Below are 14,339 nucleotides of genomic sequence, written 5' to 3'. Positions count from 1 at the left end.
TATAAATTCAATTTTTAGATGAAAGTATGCCACCATCTCTTTCCACATGTTTCATAGTTTTATAGTTTAATTTTTTTTTTTAATACGAAGGGCCTGGTTTTCCCGTTAGCATTTGGGACTTTTGATTCATTTTAAAACATTCCAGATGCTTTATTCACTGACAAATTCCTTTTGAAGGGAATTTTTTTTCTACCTATTGTACTGTTGAATTTTTATTAAAGCAGAATATGGCAAATGCCCAAAATATTACAAGACAATGAGCCAATCTTGAGTGAATACCTTATTATGGGCAACTTTCTTTTTATTACTGTTATATGCTAAATTATTTCCTGGTATCTGTTTCTATACTCAGTTTTGTAAAACTGTAAAACATAATAGATGTAACCTTTCCATGTCCCTCCCATTGTGGCTGTTGCTGCATACTGGTGGGTTAGGTTACTCACTTTTCTGCTGAACAGCTCAGGCTGCCTGCTTTAATAGCCTGTTCTTTCAGTGGAAGCTGAACATTGAGTAAAAAACATCACAAATGATTGAGGTAGCAGTTTTACTCCCTGCTTTAGCAGGGAAGAGAACAAAGGATTTGTTGCCAGAACCCAGATCAACAAGAGAATTCATGGTTACTCTAGTGCTCTACTCATATCTCATCATACACAGTTTAGAAATACCTGACCTTCACATTTTATCATTAGCCTGCTCTGGTAAGAGCAGCTGCATAGCATCTGTATTAGCAAATTATATTATTCCTGCTAGCCCTCTGGTTCTAATCCAGTGCAGAAAAGTGACTGATAATATAGGCAGCAAGAAGGCTGTTAAAATGATGCACTTACAAATGTACCTCTGTTAGAAAGCCACTGTTTGCAGACCAGACGCATGTAGTCCATTTCAGCAAAACTGACCAAAATGTAATAGTCAAAAAGATAGACAGAAAGACAGGAATTTGTTTTAAAAGGCAAATATATATGTAAGTCAGGGAAAGGGGTGGGGGGAGTTTGGGTTTTTGGGTTTTTTTCCTTTGCTTTTTTTTTTTATGTTGCATTTGTACATGAGAACAGGAAATGGTACATTTCTCCAATATCACAGAATCATAGAATGGTTTTGGTTGGGAGGGACCTTCAAAGGTCATTCAGTTCCAATCTCCCTCTCATAGGTAGATCAGGTAGCTCCAAGGCTCATTGTGATGGGTTGACATTGACTGGTCACCAGGTGGCCACCAAGCCACTCTTGTTACTCCCACTCCATCAAGAAGCTTGTGCTTTAAGGAGAGGAACACCACTCAGCAATTACTGTCATGGGCAAAAAAGCCTCCTCTTGGTGAAATTAATTTATTGCCAATCAAACAGCACAGGATAATGAGAAACAAGGAAAAATCTAAAAGTACCTTCCCCTCCCCCCCCGCCTTTTCTCAGTCTCAACTTCACTCTGGAGTTCTCTGCCTTGCCACCTCGGTAAGTGCAGGGGGATAGGGGAGGATGGGGTTTGCATTCAGGTTATTACAGAGTGTCTCTGCCATTCCCTCCTCCTCATCCTCTTCATGCCTGTACCAGCACGGGGTCCCACCGACTGCAGACAGTCCTCTGTGACTTTCTCCAGTGTGAGTCTTTCCCACAGGCTGCAGTTCTTCATGGACTGCACCAGCATGCGTCCTTTCCATGAGATACAGTCCTTCAGGAAGAGACTGCTCTGGCATGGGTCTCAGAGAGGGACACTGTTCCTGACAGAAAACCTGCTCCTATGTGGATTCCTCTCCACAGGCATTAGTTCTTGCCAAGAGCCTGCTCCAGCACTGTCTTTCGACAGGCTGCAGGTTTCTTCAGGGCACATCCACACACTCCAGTGTGAGGTCCTCTGTGGGCTGAAGGCTGGATATCTGCTCCTGTGACTGTAGGTGAACTCTGCTCCAGCACCTGGAACACTGCCTTCCCCTATTTCTTCACTGACGTTGGTGTCTCACATTTTTTTATTCCTCTCTCCCAGCTGCTGTTATGTAATGTTTTTTCCCTTTCTTAAACTGGTTATCCCAGAGGCGCTACCAATATCTCTGAGGGGCTCAGCTTTTGCCAGTGGCCAGTCCCCCATGGGGACAGCCCCTGCTCTTAGTTTGCCACATAAACCAAATACAATCATGTGGGGTGGGCATCCACAACTTCTCTGGGCAACCTGTTGCAGTATCTGACTACCGCCATGGTAAAAAAATAGCTTTGTTGTAGTCAATCTAAATTGATGTTCTTTCATTTGCCCCTTGTCCTGTCACTACAGGCCCTGGAAAACAGTCTTTCTCTATTTTTCTCATAAGCCTTTTTAATGTATTGGAAGGCCATAAGAAAGTCTCCCTGCAGCCTCCTGTTCTCCAGGATGAAGAACCCCAACTCTCTCAGCCTTACTTCACAGAAGAGGTATTCCAGCCCCCTGGCTGTTTTCATGGTCTTCTTCTGGGCCACTGAACAGGTCCATGTCTTTTTTGCCCCAGCAACTCCTGAGATGGAGGCAGTACTCCTGGTGGACTCTCACAGGAATTAAGTCTGGGGGAGAATCACCTCCCTCACCCTGTTGGCCAGGCTTTTTGTGCAGCAGGATACAATTGGTTTTCTGGTCTGCAAGTGAGCATTGCCAGTTAATGTAAAATTGTTCATCCTCCAGTATGCCAAGTCCTTTTCTGCAGGGCTACTCTCTGTAACCAAGTCTGTATGGGTACTGGGCATTGCTCTGACACATGGACAGGATCTTGATCTTGTTGAACTTTATGAGGTTCGCATGGGCTCACACCACAACCCTTCCCAAGGTCCCTCTGGATGGCATTCCTTCCTCCTTCCCAAGGTCCTTCTGGATGGCGTTCCATCCCTCCAGCAAATCAACCACACTACTCAGCTTGGTGTCATGTGAAAATTTGCTAAGGGTGCACCTGATCCCATTGTCAATGTCCTTTGACAAAGATTTTAAATACTATTGGTTGCAGTATGCATCCTTGAGGGACACCACTCATTTTTGGGTCTCACTTGGAAACTGAGCTGTTGATTGTAACTTGTTGGACATGGCCAACTCCTTGTACACATATCCATCAAAGCTGTATCTCTCCAAATTAGAGGCGAGGAGGTAGCACTTGGATACAGTGTGCCAAAGGCCTTACAGAAGCTGAGGCAGATGACATCCATAGCTCTTGTCACTCCATTGTAGGAGGCCCCTGTCTTAGTCAGGCACAATTTTCCCTTTGTGGAGCCATGCTAGCTATCTCTAATCACCTCTCTGCCATCCATATGTTTCAGCATAATTTCCAGGGGGATCTGTTCCATGCTCTTACTGGGCACTGAGGCATGGCTGACCTGCTAGTAGTTCCTGAGGCTCTTCTTTTTATCCTTGTTAAAAATCAGTGTGATACTCACTTTTATCCAGTTATTGGAGACTGACTGCTATGACTTTTAAAATATTATTGAGGGTGGCTTAGCAGCTACATCTCAGCAGCAACTCCATCAGGGCTCTGGAATGCAAATATGATGCATTTAGAAGATCTAAATGGTACAGTATATTTGTCTGTATTTCAGACAGCAGAATAGGTTTCTGGGTCTCTTGTTTATGTTAAACAAAAATAATATTCTGTCTGCAGTGACATTAAGCAACCCAGCTGAATATTTTCATTTATTTCTTCATGAATAACTGCTCCCAGGAAGGAAGGGGGGAAAAAAAAAAAGACCTTTAAGTTGCATTAAATGATAGACAAATTATCAAATGTATGTTTTTACACTTTCACCTTTTTCCTATTTCTCCTGATTTTCACTGTAAATTTATTCTTGCTCTGAAGTTTTATGCTGTTGGTATAGTTGCCTGAGGGGTTCCTAACTCTTTGATTGGAGTGCAGGATTTATATTGCACTGGCAAATTGAGCAACTATTGCAACTATTTTATTTTTTGGTTTACAGAAATAATACAAAATAACCTCATTTTTTACCTCTAACAGTGTTAGTGTTTATGTAGGTCCCCTTTGAAGCTAAAAGGAAGAATAACATATCAAGTGTCTATATAAGATGCTATCAACAACACATAGCAGAAGTTAACCAGTGCTCCAAAGATGCTCATCCTAGCTGTAAGAAAGACATTTATTTTGGGGAGGTGATATTTCCCACATGCACAGTACCAGTCTAATCTCTTTCCTTCTCTGTTTTTTGTTTGGAAGCTGCTTAAATTGTCACTACTATTGAGAAAAATCTTCCTGCGACATCAGGCCAAGTATTGTTCCTTTAATTTTCTCAATATAGCTCGCTACTCCCAAATAAATGTCTCAGAAAGATGATGGCATTACACAGTTAATAAATTAATAAGAAAATAAATTGTTGTAAAGTTACTAATTTAATAGGTTTTTAGTATCAGTGAAACATTTTGTTTTCCACTATAGCAAATAAACTGAAATGAGACTGCTAAACTGTCTACTTGGAAACACTTGGAAAAAAATTAGCTGTAGGAAGGTGGAGGTGCCTGTTTTCAGTAACAAAATGGAAACAAAGAGCTGTGAATTTAAGAGCAGGACAAAGTCATTGGTGACTTGATCCAGTGGCGGTAAATGATTTGAGTTCTGATACTGCAAAAAGTAGGAGTTGGCCGTGGTGCTTCATGCTTTTGGAGGTGTCATGGTTATGCTAATATGGTCTGAGAGTCACGCTATGCATACAACTTTGCACTTTGACTCCATTTAGGATACAACAGAATGTTGAAAAGTAACTTCTGTTTCTTAATTTACTTGGGTTTTTTACTGTTTTGTATATATTTCTCTGCTACTACTCACAATCAGTTATTTCTTCTTTCTGTTACTTCTTGGACACAAGTGCATCTGCAAGTGGTGGACAAGTGGCACAGAGCAGAGCAGCCCTATTAAAGACACTTTTAAACATTAAAACCTCTTTTTCTCCTGTGTTTTATTTAAAATTTCTTGCATTAAAATTTGAAAACCATGTGAAATTTAAAAGGTTAACATTGTCATTAATTCAGATTCTGTAGTGCAGTGTTACATAACGAACAAATGTACTGTATTGTGAGGGAAGCCCCATTTTTCCCTGAATTAGCAGTGCCTGTTGAAAAAAGCTGGGAATATCTTGCATTTGCTTGTTACTGCTTCTTGTCTCATCTGCTGTTGATACTGCTCTTCCATCTTACAAAGTTATTTAGGGGTTTATTAGAATTCATTGTTTTGGGTTGGACATAGGCAGGCATTAAATGCAGGAAAAGAACCCAGACCTCAAACAGTAATCAAAAATTCCATTACATGTATTACCTTAGGAACAAGCCCTTAGTTTGTTACTGAATGTCACCATCAACCACGACAGACTTTAATTAAATACCAAAGATCCCAGTAAGCATTGACTAACGAAGTGACATGATGTGCTCAGCTCTTACATTGTCAGTTATGCCCTTGGGCATGGCCCCCAACTCTGGCTGATGTGATTACTCCACTGGTGAAATGCAAGAAGTTGTGTTTAATTTTGTATGCAAAAAAAATTGAAATTATTGAATGACGAGTTGGAAGTAATTAATTTTAAATGCTGTTAAATAAACATTAAGTCTAAAATTCTGTTTCAGGGAAGGGTTGCAATCTGAGCCTCTTTTGATGTCCTGTGTAACCTTGAAATTTATGGTTGAAGAAAAGCTAGAAAATAGTACTGATGATTAGAACTGGAGCTAGAGTATGCAATAAATCAGTTCTAGTGGGAAGAGCTGGGAATGGATTGTTTTCATGGTTGGGAAAAGTCCACTTGAAAAAGTAATTTTTGTTGCTTCCTGGACCAAAAGCTGGTTCTTTACATTTTTGCACAAAATACAGAAGGCAGAAACGTAGATTTGCAGACATCTTTTTAAAGATAGAGGTAAGTGGGAGGAAATCTGTTAATGAAATCAAAGCAATATTATTAAAATGCATAATAAAGTTATAAACATTTAATAGATTTTTGGCAGTGGGACAAGGTAACTGAATACATTTTAAAGCAATGTTGAAACAGAAAAAAATCTATTCTTGCAAGAAAGAACAGGAAAAAGACAAAAAGAAAGATGGCTTTCTGTTTTTGAAGTTGCTTGACAAAACACATAGCAATAGAATACAAAAGGCCTCTTTCTAATTGAATTACAAACTGCGTAATAGTTTAAACTGCAACAGCTGGTCTTACGAAGCTACCATATTCCTTGGAGACATGCTCCTTGGATTCTTTTAAGAATCTTACTAGACCAGTTCAACATTGCATTCTAAGTCTTTGTGCTGAAATAGCAAGATGTATAGCTAAACAGCTCAGGCTTTATTAAATAATAACTAAAGTGAAGTGCAGCACATGGTGTTTGTCCATGTCTGTGTTTAAGTTGTATTAATTTTTCTTTAGTAGCATCCTTCTCCCTGTCTCTGCTCTGTTCTATTTTGCTTTGGGCTGTCACATCCTGAAGCAGTCACAGCCTCATAGATAACCCCTTGTTTAATGGGGACTGGAATCACTGGGTAGATCTGGAGTGCTGCTACACATTTTAATTAATAAGTTCAGTGTTGATCCTGGTAATACTTATGAGGGTTTCTTCTTGAGGCTGAGGTTTCTCAATCCCTGATGAATTAGGTTGGCAAGGAAAAAAGTAAGGCCTGGGAGGTTTTCTAGGATTCATGAAGTAACTACAGTCATTTGAGTAACAGTCTTAAACTCACACCAGAGAAGTAAATTACTCTGCAATTGGTCACATGAGCTTGAATTTAGATTATTTAGAAAGAGATGGCCAGCTGTGCTTTAGGAACACATCAAACACTGAATGAGAAACTGTCAGCAAAAACCAGAACAACGTATCACCGTTTTTTTTGTGTGTGGAAAGTTCATATGGTTTTATATGTAGTTGTTTTTCTTCATTGGTCAACAGCAAACTAAATATATAACTAAAAATATCTGTTCCTTTGAAAACATATGGTGTTTATGTATTCTGAGAAAAATTTCAGTTGTGCTAATCCTAAATGCCTTTTTTCTGTTTTAGTTTCCAAAATACTGTTTTTAATAGTATAAGCAAAGTAATTGATATTTCTTTCACAGACATAATGATTTTCATTTGTTTAAGTGGAGATTCCTGTAATATTTAAGCATTTGATTAAGGAAGACTTGCTATAAAGCAACTGCATATCAGAATGTATGGTTTTATAACACTGGATCTTGTGTCTTTCCAAAGGTATTCCACAAGTTTATAAAGATAAAATTTCTGTTTAGTAAAATACCTGTGGCACCTGTGATGTTTTTTTCCTGTTTTTAAATTGCTAACTCAGAGAATAACATGCTGATTCATATCAGATGTGTTTTGTCATATCAAAATAATAATACAAGTTTGCTTTAGTAAAGCCCACGTTAGAGAAACAAGCCTGTCATCTGATATGTGTGGATACACACACCCCTCTCTGATATCAGATCTTTACAGCACAAATATTCTGCATCTCTTTTACGTACTGGTTTGTGACAGCTCAAATTCTAATTTTTAAACATGATGATTGTTGTAGTGCAATCACCATAATAGATGCACAGGTGGGCAAAGTGAGACCCTTGAGGTTTATGGTGAAGCCTGGATGTGTTCTGATTTCCAATGTATCTCACGTTGTGTTGAATTGTGTTTGTGCCTTGAATAGTGGTGACCTGCAGGACGGAAAAATCTGAGGTGAGGAGGTGCTTTGCTCTAACTTTGAAAGTGTGTTTTGTATGCCTCAAGGTGGGAAACAACAGCAGGTGCCATCTGCTTTTTTCATGCAACCAAAGAAGACAATCAGACTGCCAGAAGTACCCTTGGTCTGTAGATTTTGTTAGTATCCATGACATTTGAACCTCTTGAAAATCTTACTTTTTATCTTTTTTAATTACTACCTCTATACATTTTTTTTCCTTTTTTACAGTATTCTGTAACTTCTCTCAAGACCATCCCAGAATTATGTAGAAGGTGTGATTCACAAAATGAAGACAGATCAGGTATGATGCCCACTTCTGTCCACCCATAATTTTCTAGGCTTTTTTAAATCATGCACAATTTGGCAACAATAGCTTCTTGGCAGTGTCCTGCTGTTTTGTTTTTTCTCATTTCTGTACAGTGTTCTGGAAACATGAGTTTCTTTTTTTCAACAGATGTTAGTTCATTAGAAGGAAAGAAAGTTCCAAAAAAGGATTTGGCTGCATGCAGATAAATGTAGGGCTTCATCTCAGCAGCTCCAAACCACAGTATGTGCAACAATTTACTTGAAAACCCGAGAAACCATTGGTGACAAGACGTAATAATGTAGGCGCCAATGAAAAAATGTTGGATACATTTACTACCCATATGGCCACGACCAGTCTGAGGGATTATGTTTTGCCAGAGTCTGAAACTGTATCAAGGATGCTACATGATAGAATCTACTCTAAGGCATACTGTAATAGTTAAGATTAAAGCTGAGTTTTTTAGTTTAATAGTGTAAACTAAATGAAGAATCATGGCATATAGATGAGAAGCAGCTGGAGACCTTCCCCCTGCCCCTGACAAAAAGTGCATTCAGTGTTGTTTTTCAATCTGTAAATCAGATTAATCCTCTTTTATTTTTCTCTTCCTGATGGAGGAGAAATGAATTGGTAAGAGAAGCATTTTTGTTGAGCTATGAAAAGTTTATTGTGCTTTTTGATCTTTTAATTGAACTTTTGTTAATGTTGTTTCATCAAGTACTTTTATAACAGAAACAGGAGATCTGGAATTCATGGGGTGATAGAAGGACTTCAGAGCCATGCTATGCTTCAGTAACTTTTATTTCTATATTTCCTTTCAGACTTTTTAAAATTTCTAGTGTGTTTAACTTGAGTTGAAATTTTCTGATTGCTACTTCTTCTAACAGAGTCATTAAAGGCCAGGTCATCACATGCCACTGTCCTTGGCAATAAACAAAACTCTCCTTACCATATTTGCTTGCAAGTTACTGCCCACAGAGGGTATAGCAGTGATTGCACACACAGCATTACTTGTTGCGAGCAAAAGCAGGGGAGAAGTGTAAAAGGTGAAGACTCCACTCCATTTGCCCTATCTCATTCTACCCCAGTCTCCCCCTGTCCTCCCCCATGCTCCACTCCATATTCCCCTCATTCTTCCCATCCTGCCCCATTACACCCTTTTATCCTTCCCCTGCCTCATTCCTATCCCTTTTCTTCTCTGTCCTTCCTACCTTTTTGCTGGTTCTTCCCTACTCCCTCATCCCTTGCATTCTACCAACTTCCCTTTTGTCCCAACTCCTTCCCTTCTTCTTACCCATTCTTACTCCCATTCTCCCTACTCTCTCCCCATTTTCCTATTGTCACACCATTTCTCCACACTATTCTTCTCCCATTCTTCTCTCATTCCTCCTACCTCCTCCTCTCCTCTTTCCTCTTTTTCGCACACTTCTTCCCTCTTCTGCTCCTCATGCTTCCCTGCCATTCTCCATAGCATTTAATCTGTCATTGCTCCCCACATGCTCCCACCATTCTCTCCCATATTCCTCCTCCCGTTCTTCTTTCTCCATTTAAAATTCAGGTAGTAGTCATAAAGTAAAATACAGACCAATAGTAAGGATTAAATACTAGTTATGAGCTCTTCCTTTAGATTGTGGGATGCTGACAACTTGCTGTGTATCTCTCTTGTTCCATGGTTGCCTCTGCAGACACATATTTTTCAATTATGATTTTAATTACATCAGTACTCATCTGTTCCCTTGAAAAGGGGTTGACAGAAGCAAATACAGGGATCGCTGGGAGACAGCAGTAGCTCTGGGGAGTCTGCCAGTGGAAGTTAATTCCAGATTGATTAAAAGTCTTGAGTAAAAAAGAGGCCTTTAGCACTGATAGTATTGTCAAAGTAGAAATAGTACTAAAAGCTGTTTTTTCTTGCTACTTACCACTTACTTTGATGAATAGGAGATGGTACTAAATTTTTTTTATTTTTAATCTGCTTAATCACTGAGTAATAATATAGTGCTGAACAGAAGTGTATCACTTTACATCTCTGTACAAACTTCAGAATTTCAAGTATCTTGAGCTACTAACAGAGCTGGATTAGTCAACATTGTGTAAGGCCCAATTTGATGACTTCTCATAGTTGCTTTTGACATAGTCTTTTTGCCTTCATTCTACTGTAGATCATTAAAATAATGTTACCAACGTGTTGATGTTGTGTGCTATTTTTTATGAAGATGGATTATATAATAAATCTTTCATGCTACAGCATGAAGAATTCATACTATTTTATATCTGTATTCCATTTTTAATTCAAGTAGTTACAAATATAAAATCTCAGAGGTTTTACAAAGAACTGATCCAACTTTCTACCTCATACTGACTCCTGCTTTGTTAGGGGTTGCATTTCTGCTTTAAAACAGAGAGAACTATGAAAGTAGAACTATCCAAGAATTACTTTTTCAGAAGAGCTAAAAGTTAAGCAGAAGTTGACCATAGACAAGATATGTCATAGTCTAAAAAGCAAATGTCTGTCATCTTTGTCTCAGGAAAATACTTAGTTCACTAAGACAGTTAAGACAAAATTATGGAGAAAGTAAGATTCAATTCTATACCTAAAATATAATTATATATATGGGCAACCATTTTCACCAGCATGATTGTTAGAACAAATTTAAACCAGACAGTTCATCATTATGGAATTACATTTATTAACTATATGGCTAATAATGTGGAAGTTCTACTATTAATTGTTTGCAGATAAGTTTGGTAAATAGCCCTGTAATTCCCATTTTCTTTCCCTCTTTCATGTAAACATTGAATAATAAGTTAGTAACATATGAAAGTATTTGGTTACATTGTTCTCAAATTACTCCAAACACTTTTAATCCTAGGCAAATACTGGTGTTTAGAAGTCAGTGTGCTTTCTCAAGCATTTCACATAATTCCTTCAGCAGATTTTTTTGGTTTTTTTAACTATTTCTGACTGCCTGTAACTTTTGCTCAAATTTGTTCTTTTGGAAAGGGAGGTATTAGAAAATCTGACAAATATTTTCCCAGCGTGTAGTTTTTCCTCCTTGAAATCCCGCCATCACCTCCCTTTAGTGAACAGCACTGGCTGGTGGTGTGTATTGTTGGGAAGGTCCTGTTCCTTCCTCACCCTTTTGCAAGATGTGCATAAAAGTCGTGCAGCAGCACAATCTCAGTCCTGACTCAGAATCAAAGGATCACAGAACATTCTGAGTTCGAAGGTACCCACAAGAATCATCAAAGTCCAGCTCTGGGCCCTGCACAGGACACCCCAAGAGTCACACCATGTGCCTGAGAGCATTGCCCAAACACTTCTTGAGCTCTGTCAGGCTGGTGCTGTGACCACTTCCCTGGTGAGCCTGTTCAGTGCCCAGCCACCCTCTGGGTGAAAAACCTTTTCCTGATATCTGACCTAAACCTCTCCTGACAGAGTTCTATGCCATTCTCTTAAGTCCTGTCACTGGTCAGCACAGAGACAACATCAGTGTCTGCCTCTCTTGCTTCCCCTCATTAGAAAACTGCAGAACTGCAATGAGGTTTCCCTTCAGTCTCCTCTTCTCCAGGCTGAACAGACCAAGCAACCTCAGCCACTCCTCATATGGCTTCCTCTCAAGGCCCTTTACCATCTTCGTTGCCCTCCTTTGGACACTCTGTAATATCTTTAGATCCTCCTTATATTGTGGCACCCAAAGCTTCACAGAGGCCTTAAGCTGAGGCTGCCCCAGTGCAGAGCAGAGCGGGACAATCCCCTCTCTTGCCCGGCTGGCGATGCTGGGCCTGATGCACCCCAGGACATGGGTGGCTCTCCTTGATGCCAGGGACACTGCTGAATCATATTCAAGTTGCTACAGACCAGGACTCCCGGGTCCTTTCCATGGCTCTGCTCTCCAGCCCCTCATTCCCCAGTGTGTCCATACACCCAGGGTTACCCCATCTGAGGAGCAGAATGTGTCACTTTCCCTTGTGAAGCTTCATACAGTTGGTGATTGCCCAGGCCTCTGATGTGTCAAGGTCTCTCTCCAGGCCTCTCTGTCTTCAGAGGGAGTAAACAGCTCCTAATTTTATATCATCTGCAAACTTACTATTCCTTCAAGTCCTGTGTTCAAGTCCCTTATGACTTCTCTGAGTCCTTCTCAGATTTAGGGAATTCTGATTTGGGAAAATTCCAAGGGATCCTTGGAGCCAAAATATATGTGCCAGTGCCCCCAGATTATAAGGGGAAAGATATATGGGACTGACAAAAAATTGCAGCGAAAATCATGGTTTATCCACAATAAAGTGTGATTAAGGATACTTGTTTTTTCTACAATCATGCATCAAGGTAACAGTCTTTTAGGAAGCATAACCACTAAGGTGGACATTAGCTCAGTTGTTTAGTGCAAGGTGCTAATTAACTGAAAGATTGTGGGTTTAAGCCCTGTACAGGCCGTTCACTTAAAAGCTGGACTCAATATTCCATATGGGTCCCTTCCAAGTCAGAATATTCTGTGATTCTGTCATTGTTTATCTTCAAAGATAGAAAATTAAAGAGTGTAGTTTAGAAATCGACCTAGCTAGCACATTTTTCCTGAAATGAAGTGTTAGCCAGAGTGCCCGTTGATTTCCAGCATTGTTTAACATAGGCTGATGACCTGAAACAGAAATCAGTCCTTTATGCTTTTGTTATTAACCATGAAATTGGTTGCTTTCTTTCTGCGCAAATTTTCTAAGGACACTTGAACAAATGGTTCAAGACATCTGTGTTCAACAAGCTTCACTGAACCATGTCATTGTTGAAGTATATTCTGTCATCTGTGATGACTTTCAGTTGTCATTAAATGGATGTTTCAAATGAAGGCAATATACTACTTTAGATCTTTATTCACAGATTGATAAGAACAAATTCACCTTTAATGTCCAGCAGTTACCCTTCTGCACTGCTTTATTCATTCCCAAAGTAGCTGCCATTTGAAAATACATTCAAAATACTAGTTTCATAATTGAGAAAAATAAATAAATCAATGAACAAAAAATTCCAGAAAAGTTCTGTCTCAAGCTCTTGGTAGTTTTTATTTGTATGATAAAATAAAATAATATTTGATTTGGAAGCAGTGTTAAAAGGCATCAGTTTCACAGATCTGTTCTCCAAATATCTCCCAGGTAAATATGTCTGAAACAATACAATACTGATTGGATCATTCCTTGGTAGAATACTGAGGAATTTTCTTAGTAAAAAAACAATTGTGTTATCTACATACAAGGTATTTTCCTACCTAAGTTTTGCATCCTTCCTCTTCCTTTTTCATGCATTTTGTGCCAGAATGACCTCTTCTGGTTTTTTTATTAGAACTTTGCTTGCTACCTTCCTTTTACATCCATAGAACAGTCTACGCAAAGTAACCCAATTTATTAATTTCAAAATTTTCTTTGCCTTTCCTGTATTCTCTACTTTAGAATGACAGCTTTTGTATTATTCTTCCTCAAGCCAAGATAAGACAAATATTCATTCACTGAGACTCAAAATGTTTGAATTACCTGAAAAAGATGCACTGTTATTTAAAAACGTAAATTATTATTTACCCTGTATACCCTTTCTTTCTTCTTTAGAGTGACTTGAAATTCCACTAAAATGGGAACAAACCCTCTCCGTTCTTATCTGTCCAGGGTTGTTCTTTAATTCAGGTTCTCATGCTCTAGAGTTTATGTTAAAGAGCTCTAGTGTGTATTCCTGGTACAGGTTATTGATATATTAAAACTGTAAAACAGTGCCACCTTCAGTTAAAATGAATTCGGTTAAATATGAATTTTGTGGTATTAATAAAGGAGTAAATAGATATTCAGATCTGGCTCTGATTATCCATCGATTTGTAAGAGACCCCCCTTCCTCTATCACATGGAGCCCACATTCTGCTGCCAGTGTTGGAGATACATTGGTGATAACAACCATGGGTTTTCTGAGTTTCCCTAGTGTATTCAACACCTCAGCACCTGTATATAGAGTCAGAATCACAGTGCTTTAAATGGAATTAATGTGAGCCTTAATTGATTCAAGAGTCTCTGCTGAAGGCATATCACAAGGAAGAAGTTCAGACATTTCTTTCAGATGACAGTAAAGCTCAAAATACGAAACTTTAGGTAGACTTACTGCAGGCCCCCTCTCAGTATTACACAAGTAGTATGTTGAAATAGTGCATTAAAAAAAGTATGGGCAGTTGTCAATGCTATTCACAGACTTTCTTAATGTAAAACACGCCATTGTTATTTTCATTATACTCAATTAATGGTGGTTAATGTCCATTAAAAATTGACAATTTAGAGGTGTTCTGATGTTTGGCATTAGACTGTAAGTATCACAGAAACTGCCTGTCACAAGGGTAAAGTTTCATCTTTGCATGAGGTTGT

At 38.9% G+C, this 14,339-nt stretch overlaps 1 protein-coding gene across 2 annotated transcripts in view; it reads left to right on the top strand.

Moving 5' to 3' along the window:
* LOC104690455 (synuclein alpha interacting protein) overlaps positions 1 to 14,339 on the top strand; it is an 88,238-nt gene that overhangs the window by 39,004 nt on the left and 34,895 nt on the right. For both annotated transcript variants that reach the window (XM_039567315.1, XM_039567316.1), the window contains exon 3: positions 7,877 to 7,949. In XM_039567315.1, the coding sequence (XP_039423249.1) occupies positions 7,877 to 7,949 (73 nt within the window). The remainder of the gene's footprint in view (positions 1 to 7,876; positions 7,950 to 14,339) is intronic.

This window comes from Corvus cornix, chromosome Z, assembly GCF_000738735.6.
Source record: "Corvus cornix cornix isolate S_Up_H32 chromosome Z, ASM73873v5, whole genome shotgun sequence".
Taxonomy (NCBI): Eukaryota; Metazoa; Chordata; class Aves; order Passeriformes; family Corvidae; genus Corvus; species Corvus cornix.
Note: the sequence above shows the minus strand (reverse complement) of the source record. Positions and strands in the feature narration are given on the sequence as shown.